The following is a 23,470-nucleotide window of genomic DNA, read 5'->3' on the forward strand; positions in this document are numbered from 1 at the left end:
ATGAGCAGCTTGGTATTTAAGATTCTATTATTTCAATTTACTTAAAGGAAACGAACCTACTGGGAGGCCTCCATCAGCATCAGCAGTTGTCAGAAGTTGAATATTGTCCATGTCCCAAAATTTAATAGAAAAATCATCACCAGCAGTAAAAAACCGGTTTTTAGTAGTATTGAATTGCACAACACCAAAAGAACGCTTGCGAAAGCCTTGATAGGTCCTCTTCACAGCCCCTTCACTTTCATTCCATTCAACAATATATGACTCACCGTCTTTACTTGTCCCACATGAAAATAGCCTGCAACCCACCACCAAAGAAAAACTACGAAAAGAAATAAATAACCATATAGTTTGCCCATCCAGCAAAAGGAAAAAGGAAACTCTGAGCTAAGTATACTAACCTTGTACCATCAGCACTATAAGCCATGGTTGTGGACCAGCGACCAGGAGCATCATAATCAACTCGAGATCCCAAATTGTCATACTCCCAAGCCTTTATCTTTCCATCCAGTGCTATTGAAAAAATAAACTGAAGCATAGCAGCAAACAATGAGCACGAAAAGACAAGGACAGACGGGCACCAGAGACAGAAACACGTGTAATTAGTAAGAATGAAAAAATAAAAATAAAATGCCACAACACCTGAATGTTTTCCTTATGATGTGGGCAGACAGAATAAACTGGAGCCTCTTGACCTTCAAAAGTATATTGTTTTGCACCGGTTGTAGCATCCCACACCTAAATTTATGAAGGAAATCAGCAAGGAACAGAAAACGCTCTTCCAATGGCAATGAGACAAGCAAACATGTTAGGCAACTAACGAACCTTGATGGTCTTGTCATCCCCACAGGTAATCACACAAAGCTGCTCATTGGGATGGGAGAATGCCAGATCATTTACACCACCAACATGTGCATCAATCTACGACAGTAATTTCAGAGTCACCATTAATACAGAAAACTAAGAGACAACCAAAAAAAGGTGTAAAAATTTGAAACAGCATCTTCTGTATATACCTCTAGGTGCTCTCGTACGTCATCACCCCTATGATAAGACTATATTTGAACAATGTGCCTCGAGCAATACCTATAATTGTATTGTAAATGATACAATAATTAGGATCTAATTCAATCCTCAAAAATTTATGAAGCCATATCACATTTGCCACAGTTACCTAAGTATGCTCAAGCTTACCAAATAAAGCACCATCAGGGCTCCGAATCACATGGTTAACAGACACACCAGGATCCTTAACTACAGCAGCCAGTTTCACAAAGACAAATTTACTTTTCAGTCAATCAACTCATACATCCACAAAGAAACAGTGCACACAATTTTTAAGTCACATGAACAAGTATAGAAAGGGAAAGACCTGCAGGAGCATTGAGCATGAACTAAGATCCCATACTTTGAAGTTCCTTACAACTAGTCGCTCCCTAGATCCAACTTCCCGCAGGCCTATGTCCCCCACATTGGTACCAAATGAAGCATCACATAGAGAACAATCAACAGTCAATTATGAATAGTCTCTTTGAAGTTTCCCTCATCGAGAAACTGCAAGATCAGGAACACAAGCTCCATACTCAGAGACAACATCTTGACCGCCCCCTGTTTGATTCCAAGAAGCGGGTTGTTTGCAGGTGATGGTACCCGCGCACAGTTCGGTTGTCCACATGGGTGATCCACATAAAGCGTTTTTATTAATGGATTTGGACTTGGGCTTTTACAAAGCCCGTGCTGCCAATTTAAGCTTCAATTTACAGGAGGAGAATTAGTTCTTTCTCAGCAGAACCAGAAAGGCCATAATTTGCACAAATAATAGTTCCTGGTGTGTGGAAACTTCTGACACTGGTCACGAACCAAAAAAAAAAATCCTGACACCAGACGCTGGAATCAAGCAGTGATGTACAACTGTCACCAGGCCCCTGTGCTATGTAGCAATGAACCATATACTAAATTAAGATTCAGGCACATGATTTAGGCATTGCAACAATATTAATGACTTCTTTTTGTTTCCACAGAATTCAAGCCATAACCACCTTTTTATAGCCACATAGACAATGTACGTAAACGATGAACTCATTAGCTAGTGCTATCAACTTGATGAAATTGTCATTTGAGTGCAACGGAAGACAAAAGCACTCATTCCATGTGGAAAAATTAAAGCAAGACCAGTATTTGCAACATCCATAAGTTACGATGAAGTGCACATCTAATCTTATATAACTGAAGTCGTGGTTTCAGAGTAATTACCCTTGGTTAATGAGAGTCCATAGCCTCGAACGCTTTAGGTTTGGGAACTGCAATTTATCACTGAATAAGGGATTTGGGTCAATCAGTCTCTTAAGTTCAACCGACATGATTGCCCTGGCAGACTTTGAATCTCCACACTTGGATAGTTGTTCATTCTCCCCCTATAATGCAAGAGACCATTTTTTAGTACATTTGCTACAACTGTTTTCTACAGAGACTATTCATATAATGGAATTCTCATACCTAAAGTTCTCCAATGTTGAGAGCTGAGCGATTTCCTCCAAAAGTTCATCGAATGCGGCAAAAAAATTTAAATCCTTTACTAGAATATCCACGGCTTGGGACCAATCAGGCCTATAAAGTTCAGTCACATTACACGTAATTCAACCATATAATTCCTCAAGATCGGCCATGCAATCCAACCCACGAAAGTTATCAATGAATTGAAATTGAACCACTGTAAGCTTACTTGTCCAATGCCTCGAGGTACTTCTGCTTCCTTATCTCGAAAAAGATAAGGCCTATAAAGTTCACACAGTCACATTACACGTAATTCAACCATATAATTCCTCAAGACCGGCCATGCAATCCAACCCATGAAAGTTATCAATGAATTGAAATTGAACCACTGTAAGCTTACTTGTCCAATGCCTCGAGATACTTCTGCTTCCTTATCTTGAAAAAGATTTTCATGGAATAGCTGTTATCTTCCATTTTAGTGAACCCGGAGAGGTACTTCTCAACTTCATCCCAATTGCCATTATGCACCTCATCCTCAAAATATTTCATATTGAAGAAAACCCCAGATTCTTGCTCTAATATACATCACAGAAGCAATTAATGACGCAGTATATCAGTACATAATTAGCAATTGTGCCAACAAAAACGCATTAATTAAAAATAAAGAAATCAGCCCTACCTGGTGAGATTTCAAATAGAAGCAGGCAGCTCCTTAATTGCAGTGCCATCCAAATAAAGCACAGATAGATTCTTCATAACCTCTGAAATTGCTGGAAACTTCTCAAGCTTTGAGCATCCAGAAACATAAAGGTATTCAAGAGATTTCATGTGAGCAATGCTGCTTGGAAGACTCTCAAGTTCTCTGCAACAATTCAGACTCAAAGTAACAAGACTGGTGAGATTTAAAATAGAGGCAGGCAACTCCTTAATTGCAGTGCCAGCCAAATAAAGCTTAAATAGCTTCTTCATAACCTCTGAAATTTCTGGAAACTTCTCAAGCTTTGAGCATCCAGAAACATCAAGGTATTCAAGAGATTTCATGTGACAAATGCTGCTTGGAAGACTCTCAAGTTCTCTGCAACAATTCAGACTCAAAGTAACAAGACTGGTGAGATTTAAAATAGAAGCAGGCAGCTCCTTAATTGCAGTGTCATCCAAATAAAGCTCAAATAGCTTCTTCATAACCTCTGAAATTTCTGGAAACTTCTCAAGCTTTGAGCATCCAGAAACATAAAGGTATTCAAGAGATTTCATGTGAGAAATGCTGCTTGGAAGACTCTCAAGTTCTCTGCAATCATTCAGACCCAAAGTAACAAGACTGGTGAGATTTAAAATAGAGGCAGGCAGCTCCTTAATTGCAGTGTCATCCAAATAAAGCTCAGATAGATTCTTCATAACCTCTGAAATTTCTGGAAACTTCTCAAGCTTTGAGCATCCAGAAACATTAAGGTATTCAAGAGATTTCATGTGAGAAATGCTGCTTGGAAGACTCTCAAGTTCTCTGCAATCATTCAGACTCAAAGTAACAAGACTGGTGAGATTTAAAATAGAAGCAGGCAGCTCCTTAATTGCAGTGCCATCCAAATAAAGCTTAAATAGCTTCTTCATAACCTCTGAAATTTCTGGAAACTTCTCAAGCTTTGAGCATCCAGAAACATCAAGGTATTTAAGAGATTTCATGTGAGAAATGCTGCTTGGAAGACTCTCAAGTTCTCTGCAATCCATCAGACCCAAAGTATCAAGACTGGTGAGATTTAAAATAGAGGCAGGCAACTCCTTAATTGCAGTGCCACCCAAATAAAGCACAGATAGATTCTTCATAACCTCTGAAATTTCTGGAAACTTCTCAAGCTTTGAGCATCCAGAAACATCAAGGTATTTAAGAGATTTCATGTGAGAAATGCTGCTTGGAAGACTCTCAAGTTCTCTGCAATCCATCAGACCCAAAGTATCAAGACTGGTGAGATTTAAAATAGAAGCAGGCAGCTCCTTAATTGCAGTGCCACCCAAATAAAGCCCAAATAGATTATTCATAACCTCTGAAATTTCTGGAAACTTCTCAAGCTTTGAGCATCCAGAAACATTAAGGTATTTAAGAGATTGCATGTGAGAAATACGCCTCGGAAGACTCTTAAATTTTTTGCAATTTTGTAGATTCAAGGTAACAACCCCCGTAAGATTACTAATTGATGAGGGCAATTCTTTAATTTCAGTATGATCTAAATAAAGCACTGGTAGATCCTGCATAACATCTGAAACTTCGGGAAACTTATCGAGGTTTATGCACCAAGAAAGTTTAAGGGTTCTAAGAGATTTCATACCAATCTTGCTTGGAAAAATCTTAAGATTTCTGCAATATTCCAAATCCAAAAGAACCAGGTTTTTGAGAGATGAAATGGATGGGTGAACCTCAAATAAACTTGTACAACTTCGAAAAACTACTTTCTCAAGATTTTTCGCCTCGGTGAAGTCAGGAGTCTTCTTCAGGTGAGGAGAACTTGTTAAGTTGATAATTTTCAAATTTTCCAGAGGCTGGTATAACACATCGAGGAAAGCAAGTTACATGGTAAGGCATCTAAGAATTAAACCATTTAAAAGAAACATATGCAAGTGAAGTTTTTACCTTGGCTCCTTCCCAAAGATGTTCAACGAGACTATTTTGCATGTCAAGCTCAACAAGATTCTTCGCAATAAAATTGGACGGTAAAGACTTTAGGGGGAAATGCTTCCATACGAGACTTCTTAACTCATGCAGAACAAACTTTAAATTCTCACATGAATATCCATTGTCGCCGTGGATTTTGAGCAATCTTAATTTCGTCATTTTAACAAAAGCTTCGGAACTGAAGTATACCACTTCTGGTTTTGAGAATGAAAGGTCAAGGATTATGCTTTCAACAACTTCCGTAGCCTGGATAACAAATAGTTCAAATTATGTGACTGTAGATATTCTGAATCTTATTTAACATTATAAAGTTAATGCATGTTTCTATGAATTGTATTTTGATCAAAGTTAAAGCTGTTTACTCTAAAGATTTACATATGAAAAAGAAGGTCAGGAACATATCGCACCGTATTTTGAATAAGCACGTGATGAACATCTTCATAATTCCACAACCTACTGCGTTTTCCAGGCTCTTTAATAGATTCTTGGCGGACGATTTCCCGACCCATTTCCTCTAGTAAATCATGCATCTTCAGTGTTTCCCGTGAGACAGTTATAAGAGCTCGATCAATTAGAACTCTTAGCCCAGTATGGGGATAAAAGCCACAACTGTCCAGAACCTTTGTTGCGTTGTCTTTTTCCGCTCCTTTAAAGAAACATGCAATATCCAGAAATATGTCCTTCTCAGAATCATCTAGTCCATCGAAGCTTGTTCTTAACACATCATGAATTCCCCTTTGCGGGATTTTCTTTAATTTCTCTAGCACCTCCTCCCACTCCTGCACAGATTTGTTATAAAGAAATGCCCCCAAGACTTTAAGTGCTAAAGGGAGACCTTGAGCATATCGTACAGCACGGCTTGAGAGAGGGTCATAGTCTCTTTTGGGTTGCTTTGTTCTAAGGGCATACTGGCTAAAGAGTTCCAAAGCTCCATCACCACTTAGAACCTTGGGGCTGTAGATCGCATCAGCTCGATTTAGTACTAGCTTATCTCTAGTGGTGATAATGATTCTACTCCCACCACCAAATGAATGTTGCTTTCCAAGTAAGGTTTCAATTTGAAATAAGTCGTCAACATCATCAAGAACAATCAAAACCTTTTTCATCTGTAGCCTTTTCAAAATCATTCTGTAACCTCGATCCAATGTGCCTAAACTCTGCACCTTTTGATTCAAGATTCTAGATAGAAGTTTTTCCTGCATATGTACGGCACCACAAGCGGAGAACTCTTCCTTGACATTGTCAAGAAAGCAACAAGCTTCAAATTGACAAGCAATTTTCTCACAAAGAGCTCTAGCTATGCTTGTTTTGCCTATACCACCCATACCCCATATTCCAACAACACGAACGTCGTCCATTTCAGGAGCAGGATGTAATAGCAAGTCCATTTCATGCATGTGGGAATCCATTTCAACCAAGTCATCGTCTTTACTTGATGAGATGCGGATCAATTTCTGAAAAATATCTTCTACAATTTCCTCAATGAGCTTGGCATCATCCCTGTGGAATAAGAAAAACATTATTGTAAGAGTAAGATGAAGAACAAGTGCAAACCGTATACATAGTCATACATTTGCTAGGAAAACATGACAACGAATTAAAACTAAACGTTAAAATAAAAATTACTCGCAATTTTTCGAATCCCAGCCGGTTAAATTGGTGGCTCGAGTAAGAGCGGACCTCCAGCTCCGCACCTCTTCCATGTCGGCGTTAGAATGGCCTTCATGCTTGGCAAAAGCTTCCGCAAAGCTGCTCTCTGCTTTGCGGACATGAGAAGGATCCACTTCGTAAAAAACGGGCACCACCATCTGGTTCTTTCTATCCATACAATCCAGTATTTGGACGAGCTCCTTCAAGCACCATGTGGAAGAAGCATATTTTTGAGAAAAAACTACGATTGAAACGCGCGAATCTTGGATCGCCGTCAGTAGCTCCGAAAGGTCGTTGCCCTTTCGCAGCCCTTCGGCATCAATGAAGGTGTTGATTGCTTTCTGATTCAGGGCTTTGTAGAGGTGGCTGACGAAGCACCTGCGAGTGTCTTCCCCTCTGAAATTGAGGAACACGTCGTATTTCCAAGAAGAGCCAGAGGAAGAAGATGCAGCGGCAGCCATTAATCGATGGAGTATCTAAGAGTAATGTATGAACTGAAACACTCAATTGATCTTCACACTGATCTTCACATTGAGCTACAAAGGAAGTAATGAGTCAATGACGACCACATCACGCGTTTCTAGCTGTTGAAGTCAATGACGACCACATCACGCGTTTCTATTTTCTAGGTGCAGTTTCTATTTTCTAGGTGCATGTCTTTATCACCTTTTAGAAAAATGAAGAAACTAATGAAAAGCAAAAGCAAGGGACCATCAGGTAGAAAAGAATCCAAGGACTAATCCTTCAAAGTTTTTGAGAATATAGGTTATTGAAATTTAATTCGACTTACTTGGAAAGGTTTATTTTGATAATTATAATAAATTTAACCGTTTCACCAAATTTTAATGATTTGAATTCTTGGACTTGATAGATTAAAATGAAAGAATCCAAAAATGATCCAACAAAGGAAAAGTATAAAAATTATAAAATATCAGAAATTGGTGGACAAAGATTTGCTCGGCATGGGCGAGTGGATGCAACGCGCAAAAGAAAACAACAACAAGTGGGTCCCAAGTCCTAACAGTACAACTGTGGTACACATCACAAGGGGTAATGTCCCGAGATGCTTTTCAAGAGTCTAAATAAATCTCATGATGTTGGAGCTCTTCAATTATCTTTGGTGGGACCAGTGCCCATGTGACACACCCTGAGGCAATGCAAACCAGGTCATTTGGGAACTGACTTCTTCAATCCTTTGGGCTTGAATACAATTGGGCCTAGATGAACTTAGTTGTGTCTGAAGAGGAGACTAACGCAATAAATTTCACGGACATATATACTTGAGAGTTAACATGGTTATTTCTTGGCAAATACCATACTGACCATATTGTAAGAAGTTCAATACTTTTGTCGTTGTCATTAGGCAACAACATGCCTACAGTTACATCTATTATGATATCTTAAGGAAACTGTTATTAGTACTCTAAGAATCTTATTTTACACTCCCTACAAGCCTATTCTTCTTTCTAATTATAAAAAGTTCGGAGTGCAAAATAAAACTTTTAAAAAGCCTATAACAATTCCTTATCTTAATACTGAGTGGCCCTAATGAACCTATATTGGTGTTTTATATTCTTGGAAGCGTACAACAAATTCTTGGCATAAAATGGAAATATTATACTTCTTCTTTCTTATATTGGGATAAGTAGTATTGTCATATGGAAGACAATGAAACCAACAGATTTATGTTCTATGCAAAATACGAGATGTACATACCATGCCACATATAATGTATCTTCTATTTTCTTGTGTAAATCGAGCTGATATGATATTTAGTGTGAGAAATGAAGTGAATTTAAATCAGTTCCGAATAGAAGAGAAGCATGCTATAACATTGATGACACAATATTATAGATTGTATTTGAGCATGTAAAAGACATAATATTTGAGCATGTAACAGGAATAGTAAGTTTTTGAAAAAATTGCTAGACCGAGAAATTAAATCGTTAAACATTACACTGTGACCCAATATAAAGATATAGTTTGTTTACAAATCAAAACGAAGCGGTATCAAAGGAAAATGTTTAAGATGTTGAAAATACAAAACTGGACTACACAACCATATCTTTTTTCTGTAACTAAACGAATAATTTATAATGATACAAACCCTGATCTTGGCTCACCTAGCTCCTCCCATCCTCAACTCTGTATGTCAAAGGCTGAGTAGCCATGTATGCAAAAGTTGTGAAATGATCACCATCTGAAAATTGAGAATAACCCACATTCACATTGCTCAAAATTTTATAGAAAATAGGACAAATTAACATATTTAAAGTATGTATTAGGATGCAAACGTTCTTAAGATAAATTAAGCAGAAAGGAAAGCAGGTAGGCCGCCAATGGCATTTCTAATCACCAAGACAAACTTCTGGGCACCATGTGGTTGAACCCAAAATCGTTATGAAAACAATAATATAATACAAAAGATACTCATCTAGCTGTTTCTTAATTTCTTGAATTTCCTAAGTAAGTTTTCCTTGTTGATTCTATTTCTCTATCAATAGGAAAAAAGAAAAGTAACTTGATTCTTGGTAATGAGCACATACAGTTGCTTAATAACATTTAACAATTAGAGTAGGGTAAAGACACTCCAATCAGGTCCACGATGCTTCAATCTATCAAATCCATTCGTACAGATTGATTATCTGATTGGTATTGAAAAGGAACCAAAACCCCCCAAATTTTTGAAATTTCGGGTAGGATGAATCGCTTACCTTCAGAAAAAGCAGGGGAACGCAGGTGGTGGGACGTGATTCGCTGGATTTGAGAGCAAGAGAAGGCTCTCCCCCACATTTTCCCTGCATTCCATCTCCATCATCAAATTGAAGTTCATTTCTATTTATTTCAGCTGAAAATAATAAAAATGAATAAACATTTCTAAAAATTAAAGTAAACTTCAAGTTGCAGACAGTTTGACTTGAAGAGCTTCGGCTGAAGCTAAGTAGGCTTACAGTGGGTGAATCAAAAGGATAAAGACACTGCAATTTTCAGCTTCATACCAAAGGATAGACAAAGCACGATAGCATGCTGCGAACGAATTGTTCAATCCAGCTGAAAGGAAAAGTTGCAGGACAAAGATATTCACCTATTAATTTAGATCAAATAACCATATATCTTCACATCATCACCAAAAGAGTTATTAAAGGAATGATAACCATGAAAAGTCATAGGCATTCTATCAACAACATAAATTTACCAAGTTCACAAATCTGCTCAAATCCGTTAAGAAAATTTACCAAATCAAAAGTTCATACAACGAAATCTGACTTCAAGCCCAATTCTTCATTTTGAAAATTGAATGCATATGAGTTTTCTAAGAAACACAAATTTCGTTTTTGTTTTAATCAGTAGATTCATGCCAAGCTTGCAAAATTACCTGTGCCACAAATTCTTGTTCTACACCGGTGCCCACAACAACTTCTTACTCAGCTGTAGCTTTCCATCTTGCAAGTTGTTCTTCACGAGAGCAATTGTGCATCATTAGCCTTCTAAGCTACACACATAATGCCATGAGTCTTCCAATTGTTTCGATTTAATTTAAAATAAATCAATTTAATTTCTTAGTATAACATATCCATGCTACACGATCAGCACCTTATTTTAGTAAAACAAAAACAAAAGATGGTAGAAATTGATATAATTATTGTGGCCAGCTAATTTTGCAAATTGACATAATTATTGCAAATTGGAAAAAGAAGTTGGTGCCAGCAATTACTAATGCAATAGTTGTGGCAATCGCTAGAAAATGTGAATGAAATTTCTCAACATTTGAGCATCCAGAATCATCAAGATTTTCAAGAGATTTCATGTGAGAAATGATGCTTGGAAAACTCTCAAGTTCTCTGTAGATAGTTTATTCAAGACCTCTGAATTTTTCGGAAACGTCTCAAGATTTGAGTATCCAGAAACATCAAGCTATCGAAGAGATTTCATGTGACAAATGCTGCTTGGAAGACTCTCAAGTTCTCTGCAATCATTCATCATTCATTTTTTTTTTTTTTTTTTTTTTTTTTTTTTTTTTTTGAGAATTTGGGGAACAAAAAGTTTGAAATTCCCTAGCTTGTGGAAGTTTGAAGACTTTCCATGTGGGACTTTCTCATGGTTTGAATTTGAATTTTGAATTTGTTTGGTCTTGTTGAACTTATATAAGAAGGATAAGTCTTCACTCTTGAACTTGCCTTCATTTGCTTATTTTGTAGTAATTTTGGAAGATAGAGTGTTCTCTAGTTGAGAGGGATTCCGACATTGCTTTGCATCATCTTCAGGTTGGTAATCTTCTCCACTCAATCGCATGTTTTCATTCTGGTTGAATTGTTTAAGTGTTCATGTATTTGTTTAAGAACATGACGAACTGGTTGAGCTTTTTCTTCATGCCTTAGGAACTTCCTTATGTTTCGATCTTTCATGTAGTGATAGAGTTTGTTTCTGTTTGTTGTAGATGTCAGAGTCTGAAAGTCCTAGTGATGAGGGCTCCCCTAGCTCTAGCTCTAGGTTTGAGCTTGCAATGTTGGAGTCTTCAGGGCCTTTGTTGGAGTCTTGTACCAAAGAAACGTTGGATGATTTTCGCAATTGTCAAACTTTAGCCAATATTGGTTCTTCCTCCTTCATGTCAGTGGGTAAGGGGGTTGTTTTTTACGCCATACTCATATTTCATTCTGAGTTCACAGCGGACCTTTTAGAGAAAAACTTGTTAGATAACGAAATGGAGCTTGAAGCTATAAGGTAGTTATGTAGTATCCCTCGCAGTGTAGGAATGCGTTTGGTACATCATGAAGAATTTCCCTCTGAACTGCCCAAGGGTCATGTCATGTTTTATACTCAAATATTATTGACCTTAGGGGCGAAGTTGCCATTACACCCTTGGTTGCAACGGATGATATCTTTCATTGGATATGCGACTGGGCAACTCAATCCTGGTTTTTGGGATACCTTGATCGGGTTTTATACTATTTGGATGGAATGTGGGTTAGGTGAGCCTTCCTTCCATCAGTGGCGCTACTGCTATAAGATGCGCCCATTGAAAGCATGCCCTGGATATGCCGAGTGTGCATGTGAGAGCGTATTGTCTTTGGTAAGAAAAAGGCGTACTGCACTTGGAAAAATCGTTGGTGCTTTCTTTATGATGATTGGGAGCATGTTAGGGGTATCACGCCTGAGCGATTTGTTCTTACTCACTTCCAGACTGTAGGTTGTAATGTATCCATTGTTCGCATTGTTTGCTATTTGTTGTAGTTTCTTCTTGCGTCTAACATTTTCCTTCATGCAGTAACTCGAGGCAACATCCAATTGTCTGGACGGGAATTGGCTGATGTAGAGAAGGTGTTAAGGGTGCTTAAGGATGATAGACATTTGGGCAAGCTACGACCTTTGTTTCGAAAGTACGGTTTCCAACCCCTAGTGTCGGAGTACCAGAGACGAGCAAGTAAGTTGTATCCTTTATTTCGCCCCCTTTTTCTTTTACAAAGTTGCATTCTTTACTTTGATTTTTCTTGTTCAGTGGAGAAAGTGAGCAAGAAAGGGGGGACTAGCACCAATAAAGGGAAAGCACCCATGTTAGTTCCTGTAGATGACATTTTGTTTCACAAGGGAGATCATAAACACCGGGTAAGGCCAGCCCCTAGACCTAAGTCGCAAGAGGAGGTCCTCAAGATCACTGCCTCAAAAAGAGCTGAAGCTGAGGCTATCGGGTGTGCTGCTGCCATAGTTGCAGGGGATGAGAGACGACTGTTACCTCCTCTTCCTACCATCGAGCCCATCTTTCCTCCAACCATGAAGTCCACTGACCAAGAAGGTGACCCTAGCTCCAGCCGTAAGAGGAAGTATAAGGAAGAAGTTGGCAGCATCCATTGGAAGGATTTGAAGGTTGCCATGCAGCCAAGTAGTTTTAGGTATGTCAATAATTGCTTGGCAGGACGTCGATGAGAATGAATCAGATCGTGACCGGATGATGAGGCTATCTTCTTATGTAAGTGTTATTCTGTCATTTCTTTATTTTCTTCCCTCTTTTTCTTGGTAGTGACGATCATCTTGTCATGTAGGTCATGACTGAGTACGACGACAGATTACGAGAGGTCGAGCGGTACAAGGCAAAGTTTAAAGAGAATAACCAGCTTGTGAATGATGCTAGAAAAACGAGCAAAGCTTTGGCTGAGGCCATCCGCCTCAAAGATCAACACTTTAAGAGTTTGAAGAGGCGAAATGGTGAGAATGTGAGGCTCAAGAAACAATTGGAGGGGACTAAGAAACAGTTGGAGACTACTATCCTCGAAGTTTCCAAGGTGAAAGGGGAGTTGGATAGTGCCTTGGTTAAAGTTTCTGAGCTAAAGAGGAGTATCTCAACTGAGATGGAGGCTGCCGTGCAAGAGTTCTTAGGTTCCCAGGCCTTTCAAGATGCTTTTAAACCTCACTGCATCCGGGCGGCTAATTTTGAGAAAAGGAAATGGATGGCCGTCCTTGAGCGTTACGATAATGGAAGCATTATCCAGAAGTACCGTGATGAGATGGATGAGTACCGATAAAGAGGTGAAGCCTTCGTTCTCGCAGTTGATCCTAGTAGTGAGGATGACTCTGATAATGAGGCTAGTGTCGGTGAGCAGTCTCAGGAAAGTGAGGATGGTTCTGGAGATATCGAGGATGGCGGCGATGACAATGTGGTTCAAACGCAGAGTGATATTGTCAGGGGTTCGACCTTAGATGAGGATGACTCATAGTGCCTTTTGTTTTTCTGCATGTATTTTGAAAGTACTAGTTTGTTGTTTGTGTGGTATGTGCCATGTACTCTGGATGTACTAGTTTATTGTTTGTCTGGCATGTGCCATGTTATAAGGCTGAAGGTTTTTTGTTTATGTATGTTTGCAACCTTGTACTGTGCGCTTTGATGTTATTTGCCAAGTATTTGTACTATCATTGATGAATGTTTGGTTATGTTTGAATAGATCCCTTGTTTGGATATAAGTCATGTTGACATATATATATAGACTTTATTTCATGTTGTAAGCATTCGTGTTGAAGCTTCAAACCTGAGCGTTTCAGTGATAGGGATGTAAAGGAGTTAGGACCAGGTTGTCTAAATCACCTCTTTATTGAATTGATGCCAAATGGCCTTCATTACATAGAATGCCGAATGGCCGTAGCTCAACGGTTGTACAGTGTGTGTCTACTTGTAATAGTACTTCAAGTGATCAGCGTTCCATGGATGGCCAAGGGTCTTGCCATCGGAGCTCCTCAGCTTGTAGGAACCAGGGCGACTGATGCCAATAACTTCAAACGGTCCATCCCAATTTGGGCTAAGCGTGCCTTCACTCGGGACTCTGTCGCAGAGTAGTCTTTTCTTCAATACCCAGTCCCTCACTTTGAAAGAGCGCGGTTTGACTCTTGAGTCATAGTAGTTGGAGATGCGCTGCTTGTAGGCGACATTCCTCAAGTGAGCCTGGTTTCTGTGTTCCTCGACTAGATCCAAGTTGAGGGTGAGTTGTTTGTCATTTTCACTTTGCATGTAGTTCTGGACTCGAAACGTTGCTTGCTCAAGCTCAACTGGGACAACAACCTCTGTACCAAAGGCAAGTGAGAATGGAGTTTCTCCTGTTGAAGTCAGATATAAAGTGCGGTATGACCAAAGAACTTGGGGTACAAATTCTGGCCAACAACCTTTAGCCTTGTCCAAGCTGGTTTTCAAAGTGCGCTTGATTATTTTGTTGATGGCCTCAACTTGTCCGTTAGACTGGGGATGAGCCGGGGAGGCAAAACATAAGTTGATGTTGAATTTAGAACAGAACATCCTGAACTTCTTGTTGTCAAACTGTCGCCCATTGTCCGTGACTATCGCATTAGGAATGCCAAATCTGCAAAGGATGTTCTTCCATACGAAGTCTTCTATTTTTGCCTCAGTAATGGTTGCCAAGGGTTCTACTTCGGCCCACTTTGTGAAGTAGTCAACTACAACGATTGCATAGCGGACCTTGCCTTTTCCTGCAGGCATTGGGCTGATCAAATCAAGTCCCCATTGGGCCAAGGGCCAAGGGCTGATCATAAGAGTAAGAGGCTCGGGAGGGGAGTGATGAATAGTTGCGTAGCGTTGACACTTATCACATGAGCGGGATATTCTGATGGCATCTTGGTGGAGTGTTGGCCAGTAATATCCATGGTGAAAAGCCTTGTGTGCTAGGGATCGAGATCCAGCATGATCTCCGCAGACTCCTTCATGTATTTCTCGAAGGACAATTTCCGCTTCCGCAGGTGTGAGGCACCGTAAGTATGGTAGGTTAAAGCCTCGCTTGTAGAGTTGGTCATTAATGATCAGGTAGCAGGTAGACTTGTATCGAATCTGTTTATCTTGGACTTTATCATTTGGGAGAGTGCCATAAACAAGGAATTTATAAATTGGGGTGATCCAGCTATCCCCCTGTTGCAAGTTGCACACTTCTGTGACCATGGTGCTTGGTGTTGCCAACAATTCGACATGAATTTTTCTCCCAATCTTGTCTTCCACTGCTGCGATGAGGCGAGCCAAAGCGTCTGCATGACTGTTTGCCGCTTGATGGACTTGGGTGATCTGGTAGTGGAAGTGCTTGAGCAAAAGCTGCGTTTGCGCAAGATACGCTACCATGGAGTTATCCTTAGCGTCAAAGTTGTTCGTGACCTGGTTAAACACCAATTGGGAGTCACTGAAGATATTAATTTGTTTAACTCCAAGGTGTTTGGCCAAACGTAAGCCTACTAAAAGGGCCTCATACTCGGCTTCATTGTTCGACGCCTTGAATTTAAAGCAAAGAGCATACTCTATTGCCATTTTGTCGGGGGTAGTCAGGACTAGTCCTGCTCCACAACCCTGTTGGTTGGATGAGCCATCAACATATAGAGTCCATACTGGGAGTGTTGGTTCTACGTTCCGTGTTTCCAGGGGTGATGAAGCCGCTGCCTCAGGTGTAGGAGAAATGTCAACGGGATAAGTGAATTTGGCAATGAAATCTGCAACTCCTTGGCTCTTTTCAGCTAGCTTTGGGTGGTAAGAGATGTCAAACTCTCCCAGTGCTATGGCCCATTTGATCATTCGCCCCGAAGTGTCAGGACTCTGAAGTATTTGTCGAAGGGGGTGATTGGTAAGCACGATGATGGAGTGTGCTTGGAAGTAGGGGCAAAGTTTCAGAGCAGACATGACTAATGCTAGAGCTAATTTCTCAATGTTGGAGTATCGTGTCTCCGCATCTTGTAGAGCTTTGCTAGCGTAGTAGACAGGTCGTTTGATACTACCATCCCTACGAATGAGGACTGAACTAACTGCTGAAGCTGAGACAGATAAATAGACAATTAGGGTGTCGCCAACTTCAGGTTTGGAAAGCAGAAAGGCTTTACTCATGTACTCCTTGAGTTTCTTAAATGTTTCGGCACATTCATCGGTCCACGTAATGTACTTCTTACTTCCCTTAAGTACTTTGAAAAAAGGAGCGTATTTGTCTGTGGCCTTAAAGATGAACCTGGTCAAGGCTGCCACCTTGCCAGTAAGGTTCTGGATGTCTTTTGAGGTTACTGGTTCTTTCATGTCCATGATTTCTTTGATCTTCTCGAGGTTAGCTTCAATGCCTCGTTGGCTAATCATGAAGCCCAAGAATTTTCCAGAGCCCACACCGATAGCGCATTTGTTGGGGTTCAACCTCATTCGATACTTCTTCAGGATGGAGAAGGTTTCAGACAAGTTGGCAATGTGTTGGTCAGCATGTTTGCTTTTGACTAACATATCATCAACATAAACTTCCATGATTTTCCCAATCTGTTCAGCGAACATTGAATTGACTAATCTTTGATAAGTCGCCCCTGCATTCTTTAGGCCGAATGGCATGACTTTATAGCAATATAGTCCTCTATCAGTGGTGAAGGCTGTGTGTTCTTGGTCCGAAGGGTTCATGAGGATTTGATTGTACCTTGAGTAAGCATCCATGAAGCTCAAGAGTTCACACCCTGCTGTAGAGTCTACAAGTCTATCAATGAAAGGAAGGGGAAAACTATCATTCGGGCATCCTTTGTTTAAGTCGGTGTAGTCGACACACATTCTCCACAAGATCTTTTGAAGCAAGAGACTTTCCTTGGTCGGATTTTTCTTAACAAGGACCACATTTGCTACCCACGTTGGATAATTGACTTCACGGATGAAGCCTATGCTTTTAAGTTTTTCAACTTCTGCCTTCATTGCTTCATATCGTTCAACATCATAAGATCTTCGCTTCTGTCTCACCAGCTTGGTCTTGGGATCAATACTCAAGCGATGACAGATGATATTAGGAGAAATGCCTAGCATATCCTCGTATGACCAGGCGAAGACTTCAGTGTTCTCTTGCAAAAAAGAGATCAATGCCAACCAAATGGATGGTGACAAAGTGGTGCCAATCTTCACTATGCGATCTGGATAATCTTTTGAGATAGAGACCTTCTCCAACTCTTCAGCAGGTTGTGCTTGCTGGGTGAAAGAGTCATCTCGAGGATTGTCGGGTTGATTGTTACCACCGTGAATATTCAAGTTGGCTTTGTCCGAGCTGGTCTTGATAACTTGGTCATGTATAGAAAGTGTTTCTTTGGGTACATGCAAGTGTTGTTGCTTGACTGAAGTGTTGTAACATGATCGTGCACTAAGTTGATCTCCTCTGATGTAACCATTGCCATAGGGGGTTGGAAATTTCATTAACAACATATGCGTGGATACCATGGCCTTGAGATCATTAATGCATGTGCGCCCAAATATGACATTGTATGCCGTTGGGCAGTCGACCACCAAGAAGTTAGTGGTGATGGTGGCTGTGTACGGGCCTGTACCAATGGTGAAGGGTAAATGTACGCTCCCTAAAGGTTGCACGGCATCACCAGAGAAGCTTATCAAAGGAGAAATCGAGTGATCAAGCAAATGTTCAGCTACATTAAGTGTTTTGAAAGCTTCAACAAACATGATATTGACCGACGTCCCCGTGTCTACCAGGATTCGTCGTACATCAAAGTTGGCTATGTGAGCCTCCACAATCAGTGGGTCATTGTGAGGATAGATGATACCTCTTTCTTCCTCAAGGTAGAAACATATTGGATCCCAATTAGGCTTTTGATACTTGCCTCCCCTGATGTCTTCCACGTGAAACGCTTGGTGGCTAGGCTTCAACGTTCGTTCATTGTTTTTCATGGCCCTGTTGGAAGATTCATGTAACAACCCGTCCCTGGATTTACGTAAGAAAAATGGGTATTTTTGTATTTTCACTAAGTTTGGGGATACCTTCCTTTTTAAAATTGTTTTTGAGTCTTAATTGGTGAGCCCAAGGGGCCCACCCCCTGTTTTTGTTCCCCCGGTTCCTTCCCTTTCCCTTTTCTTTTGTTTGTTTTTTTTCTGAAAAGTCTCTCTCTCTCTTTCTTTCTCTTTGTCTTCCTCTCCCTCCCTCCGAGCAGAACACACACACACACACACACACCCATGCCCACACCTATAGCTCTTTTCTAACCCTGTGGTTGTGTTTTGGACGTCAAACCATGAAGAAACCACCTCGGAGACATTTCCCAGTTTTCCGGCGAGCACCACCTCTTTCGAGGAAATTTCCGGCCAAAACACGGCGAGTTGGCCAGCGTACGAGGTATCAATCTCTTCGTCTCGCTGAGTACTACAACTTTTCTTTTTGTTTCACCCGATTTCATTGAGTATGGAAGAAGTTATACTCATTTGAATCTTACCCAGTTTCCGGCAACCTTAGTGACTTTCGAGGCAATTTCCGGCCAAACCACGACGAGTTGGCCGGCGTGCAAGGTATAAATCTCTTAGTCTCGCTGAGTACTACAAATTTCCTTTTTGTTTTACCCAATTTCATTGAGTATTGAAGAAGTTATGCTCATTTGAAATCTTACCCAGTTTCCGGCGGACACCCGTGGCTTCCAGGCTGTTTTCCGGCCAAATCCGACCCTGATGACGGGAACTAAGGGTATATTTCGATTCCTTACCTTCGGGGCTTCAATTTGGTATATTGAATGACATGTTTTGGTTGAGTTTTGAGCTCCAACGGAGATTGGGAATTCTCCGGCCGAAAATCGGCCTTCCCCCTCCTTGGAATCCGGCGACCACCAAACCCAAAGGCCTTAGGGCCTGGTTGCAAGCCCAAACCCATTACCCTTTTAATTGGGCCATTGGGCCATGAGGTTTCAAACCCAAACCCACTTTCCTTCTAACCCAAACCCAACCCACCTAAAACCTAAACCCAATTACCCTAACCCAAAACCCTAAAGCCCAAACCCGTGACCCGTTGACCCGTGACTCGTTGACCGTTGACCCAGTCAACGGTCAGCATTGACTTTGACTTTGACCGTTGACTTTTTGGGTTTTCGTGCAGGACCCTTCCTTGGCTAATTTCGACGTCCTGAACCCGTTTCCGAAGTCCGTTTTCCCAAATTCAATCTTTTGAGTAGAGTTTGACTAAATGTACCATTTATGTGCTTAGGGGCGATTATCTGTGGCGTTTCCTTCTTCGCTAGATAGCGTTGCTTTTCGACGGCGAAGTACTGTGAGTGGACCCCTTCTAAAAATGCATGTTTTGATAGTATAAATGCATACATGAAAAGCATGATTTGATGATTATGTTTTATGAAACGTTTTACGAGATAACATGTTTACTGAGGCTAATTTGAATTATTACTATTTTTCCTATAACCCATGTTCTTATAGAATATCTGATAGATGACGATATGATATTTAGAACATGTTTAGAACACCTCTTTATAATATAGATGATGCATGACTTTATACTATGAAGTTGATTTTCAATATATGTATGTTCACTGGTTTTGTACTTACCTAGTGGTCCTTTCCGCTACGGGACGTAGGGATAGATTCGGTCCGTCCCGGGCGATAGTTTGGTGTTGGCATAGGGCCTGGAGTGTGTTTTCCTCTGACTGTCTGCTCAGAGACGGGGAGCCGGCATGGGGCCTGAAGTGTATTTTCCTCTGACTGTCTGCTCAGAGACGGGGAGCCGGCATGGGGCCTGGAGAGTTGTATCGGACATTCACTAGTGTTTATTATTTATGCGAATTATGATTTGAGACATTGCACGACATGCTAGGTTTCGGAAAACCTATGTTTATCATTATATATATGTGTTTTCATAAAACCTGGGGGTTAGTATGTTGATAACTGTTTTATTATATATATATATATATATATATATATATATATCAACTTGGTCCACTCATGTTTGTTTTGCGCCCTCCTAAGGACTTAGAATCGAGGCATACAATCCCGACGTCCAGGCACTTCCGCATCGGCATCTTCGAGTCCTCTTAGTGTATGACCCATTCCTTTGTTTCATTCAATTTTATACTATTTTCTTCTAGTGTTCTAGATTAGAGGTGTGCTCTGAACACGGTCCTTATTTGCATATTAATTATTCTTTTATATTTATAAACCTTATTTATCCCTTATTTTCAGCATTTGCACTTAATAAATGGCTTTCGTCACCCTCGGGTGTCGGCCAGCACATGCCTATCCTGGTATTCGGGGAATATCGGGGTCGGGGCGTGTCAATTCAGATAGGGGTGTGCCACCGCTGATGGAATATATCACATTCATTTGGCGTTGGTTGTGGTTATCCCTTGGAGGGTGAAGGAGGAACTAGTCAATTTTTCCTTCACGTGCCAAAGCTTCAATATGATCACGGAGGGTGATACATTTCTCGCCGTCATGGCCATTATACTCGTGGTAACCACAAAACATGCCTGTGTTCTTCGTGGACTTGAAATCTGGCTCCCTCGGCCTTGGCTTTGGTATCAAGTGAGCTATACTGGGGTAAATGGCCGTGCATGTGGCGTTCAAAGGTGTGTATGTCTCATACCTCGGGGTAGGACCATTCTTGACACCTGTTTGGCCCACTGCATTGGCCGCCTGGGGGCGGGTATTATCGTGGTGATACCTTTGGTTATCGCGATAGTGCCCCTTACTCTTTTTATTAAAATGAGACTGGTGAGGATGAAAGTCTTTCCTCTTGCCCTGAGAATGATACGCCTGTTGACTTGGCGAGGTATTAGGTAGGGCAGGGGGAAGCGTCGCTGCTGTTTGGAAGGTTGAGGTCTTCTCATTCAGTTGGATTTGGCTTCCACTCCTCATTTGTTGATAAGGGATGGCTGTAGGGGGTTTCCCTTGATATGTCCTTGCCTCGGCGGAGGTATGGTTATAAGCCTGTGCCATTACCTCAGAGTAAGTCTTCCAAGTGTTAGCATTGATCATGTACTTGAAGAAACAGTCGCGTAAGCCTGCCGTGAAGGCTTTAGGGCGGCCTTGTCATCTGACTCAGCGCAGCGAGAATACTCATGGCTGAAGTGGCCGGCATACTTTCGTAGTGACTCATCTGGCTTTTGGCGAATAGTGTATAAGTCATCTGCGGAATACAAACGATCTGTCTGGAAGATGTGTTGAGAGACAAATAGTTTCCTCAGTTCCTCAAATGAGTCTACTGTCTCAGGTGGAAGACGACAATACCAATTCAGAGCTCCGCGAGAGAGGGTAGAGGGGAAGAGAAGACATCGTTATTCGTCAGTGTGCATCCGGTATGCCATGGTGGACTCAAAGAGGTTAAGGTGTTCAATCAGGTCCTCCCTTCCAGTGTAGAGTTGTAAGCCAAGTTTCTGCTTTGTCTTTGCTTGGAGGGGGTGTCGAGGATCTTCCTTGTAAGAGGGCCAGGTCTAGGTTGGTTCCAGTTAGGTATTTCGGCCTGACGTTCGACCTTCAACTTGTTTACTTCCTCAAGGAATTGTAGGACAAGGGGGTCCTGAGTGGAGTCACATACTGCTGGATCCTTCTTCCATAAGTCTCCATCTCCTCTTGGAAGTAGGAAAGCTTGGTCAAGGGCATAAGATTTTTCTTTGGACTCACCGTACTGACTTCCAGGGCAAGCCTGTCGAAATGCCCCCGAGTCTCCCGTACCCTCATATTCCTCTAGGACATGTCGCTCATTCCCTAGATTGGCAATTGGCTTGGGGCATGGAAGAGGACCGAACCTTTCAGAAACCCTTGGATCATTGACCTTCGAGCTTATGTGGATGGGGTTCTCTCGACGTTGCCTCAGGAAGTCCTGACAGTCGCAATAAACGACTTATGATCATTCTACTCCTTCTGCAAGAAGGTGCCTTCCTCCACTTCTCCTGCTTCGGGTTGAAGCGGCTCGGTTGAGAGAGGTATCATGTTGATCGACACCTTGATGAGTAACTCGTTCCCCATTAAGGATATCCATGTTGAAGGCAGGTGATCCCTCGTGTTGCGGGGCACCCAGGTGGTGGTTGACTTCCCGGGGGCGATGAGTTCGTGTGTTTGAGTATGCCTAGCTTCATGGAGCATTCTGAAGAGTTTCTCATACTGCTCCTGGAGGATCTCATTCTTTATCGCTATCTTATTGTTCTGAGCCTCTAGCTCATCGACTTTAGCCTGAAGAGCAAACCTCTTTCGTTCCTTCTTTCATTGATTTGCACTAAGTGCGAGGAGGGTGTCGTTCTGCGTGTTGTGGCTCCCTTCACTCCCCATGTTGGAGAGGGGTGCCTGGTCGAAGGAAAGTGTGCGAATGGTGGAAACCAGCTTGACAAAGCTGGAGAGAGTAGGAATAAGTGCGATTCCCACAGACGGCACCAAATGTTAATGCACAAAATCGGCGAGGACTTTGGTACAACAGAAAGTGTCAAGTTTGTGACCTTCGCTAGGTTGCTCTGGTCATTAGTATGGATAAGTATGTAAATGAATAGAGACAGGGAAGCAAATAACACAAGATGTACGTGGTTCACCCAGATTGGCTACGTCCACGGAATAGAGGAGTTCTCATTAGTTGTGAAGTGTTTACACAAATACATAGGTTCAAGCTCTCTTTTTGTGAGTTCTAGTGAATAGTTTAGTACAAATGACATTAGGGATTATTGTAGGGAGAATGATCTCCTTTTATATAAGAGAGTTTCTACCTTTGTTCTGACATTGACACGTATCGTGTTGTGATTGGCCTCTGATATCAACACGTGTCGCGCTATGATTGGCTTTTGATACCGACATGTGTCGTGTTGTGATTGGCCTCCTGGTTGGAGGAGAAATCTTGTGGGTCCTTGACGGTATGCTGTTGACCGGTGCTTAGTAGTTTCGGGATTGGTCAAGTATGGTACAAACACTACTTTCTCAAGATTTTTTGCCTCTGTGAATTCAGGAGTTTTCTTCAGGTGAGGAGATCTTGTTAAGTTGATAATTTTCAAATTTTCCAGAGGCTGTTATAACAAATCCAGGAAAACAAGTCATATGGTAACTCATGCGAAAGAAACTTTAAATTCTCACATGAATTTACACCGTCACCATGGATTTTGAGCAATCTTAATTTCGTCATTTTAAAAAAAAATCTTCGGACCTTAAGTATACCACTTTTAGCTTTGAGAATGAAAGGTCAAGGATTATGCTTTCAACAACTTCCGTAGCCTGGATAACAAATAGTTCAAATTATGTGAATGTAGATATCATGAATCTTATTTAACATTATAAAGTTAATGCATGTTTCTAAGAATTATATTTTGGTCAAAGTTAAATTTGTTTACTCTAAAGATTTACATATGAGAAAGACAGGTCATGAACATATCGCACCGTATTTTGAATTAACACATGATGAACATCTTCATAATTCCACAACCTACTGCGTT

General features: G+C 41.1%; 2 protein-coding genes across 10 annotated transcripts in view; both read right to left on the bottom strand.

Moving 5' to 3' along the window:
* The window catches only part of LOC137708688 (disease resistance protein RPV1-like), a 56,899-nt gene extending 49,526 nt beyond the window's left edge, over positions 1–7,373 (bottom strand). For all 5 annotated transcript variants that reach the window (XM_068447814.1, XM_068447813.1, XM_068447815.1 and 2 more), the window contains exons 1-4: positions 6,782–7,373; positions 5,563–6,655; positions 5,114–5,401; positions 3,170–5,022 (exon numbers count right to left, since the gene is read on the bottom strand). In XM_068447814.1, coding sequence (XP_068303915.1) covers positions 3,181–5,022; positions 5,114–5,401; positions 5,563–6,655; positions 6,782–7,266 — 3,708 coding nt within the window. In that variant the 5' untranslated portion in view covers positions 7,267–7,373 and the 3' untranslated portion in view covers positions 3,170–3,180. The remainder of the gene's footprint in view (positions 1–3,169; positions 5,023–5,113; positions 5,402–5,562; positions 6,656–6,781) is intronic.
* LOC137708693 (protein TPR3-like) overlaps positions 1–23,470 on the bottom strand; it is a 44,818-nt gene that overhangs the window by 1,012 nt on the left and 20,336 nt on the right. For 4 of the 5 annotated variants that reach the window (XM_068447818.1, XM_068447822.1, XM_068447821.1 and 1 more), the window contains 4 exons: positions 823–918; positions 640–735; positions 399–526; positions 61–295 (listed from right to left, as the gene is read on the bottom strand). In XM_068447818.1, coding sequence (XP_068303919.1) covers positions 61–295; positions 399–526; positions 640–735; positions 823–918 — 555 coding nt within the window. Of the gene's footprint in view, positions 1–56; positions 296–398; positions 527–639; positions 736–822; positions 919–23,470 lie in introns of all 5 variants that reach the window. The other variant, XM_068447819.1, reaches the window with a different exon arrangement.

Source organism: Pyrus communis, chromosome 11, assembly GCF_963583255.1.
Source record: "Pyrus communis chromosome 11, drPyrComm1.1, whole genome shotgun sequence".
Classification (NCBI taxonomy): domain Eukaryota; kingdom Viridiplantae; phylum Streptophyta; class Magnoliopsida; order Rosales; family Rosaceae; genus Pyrus; species Pyrus communis.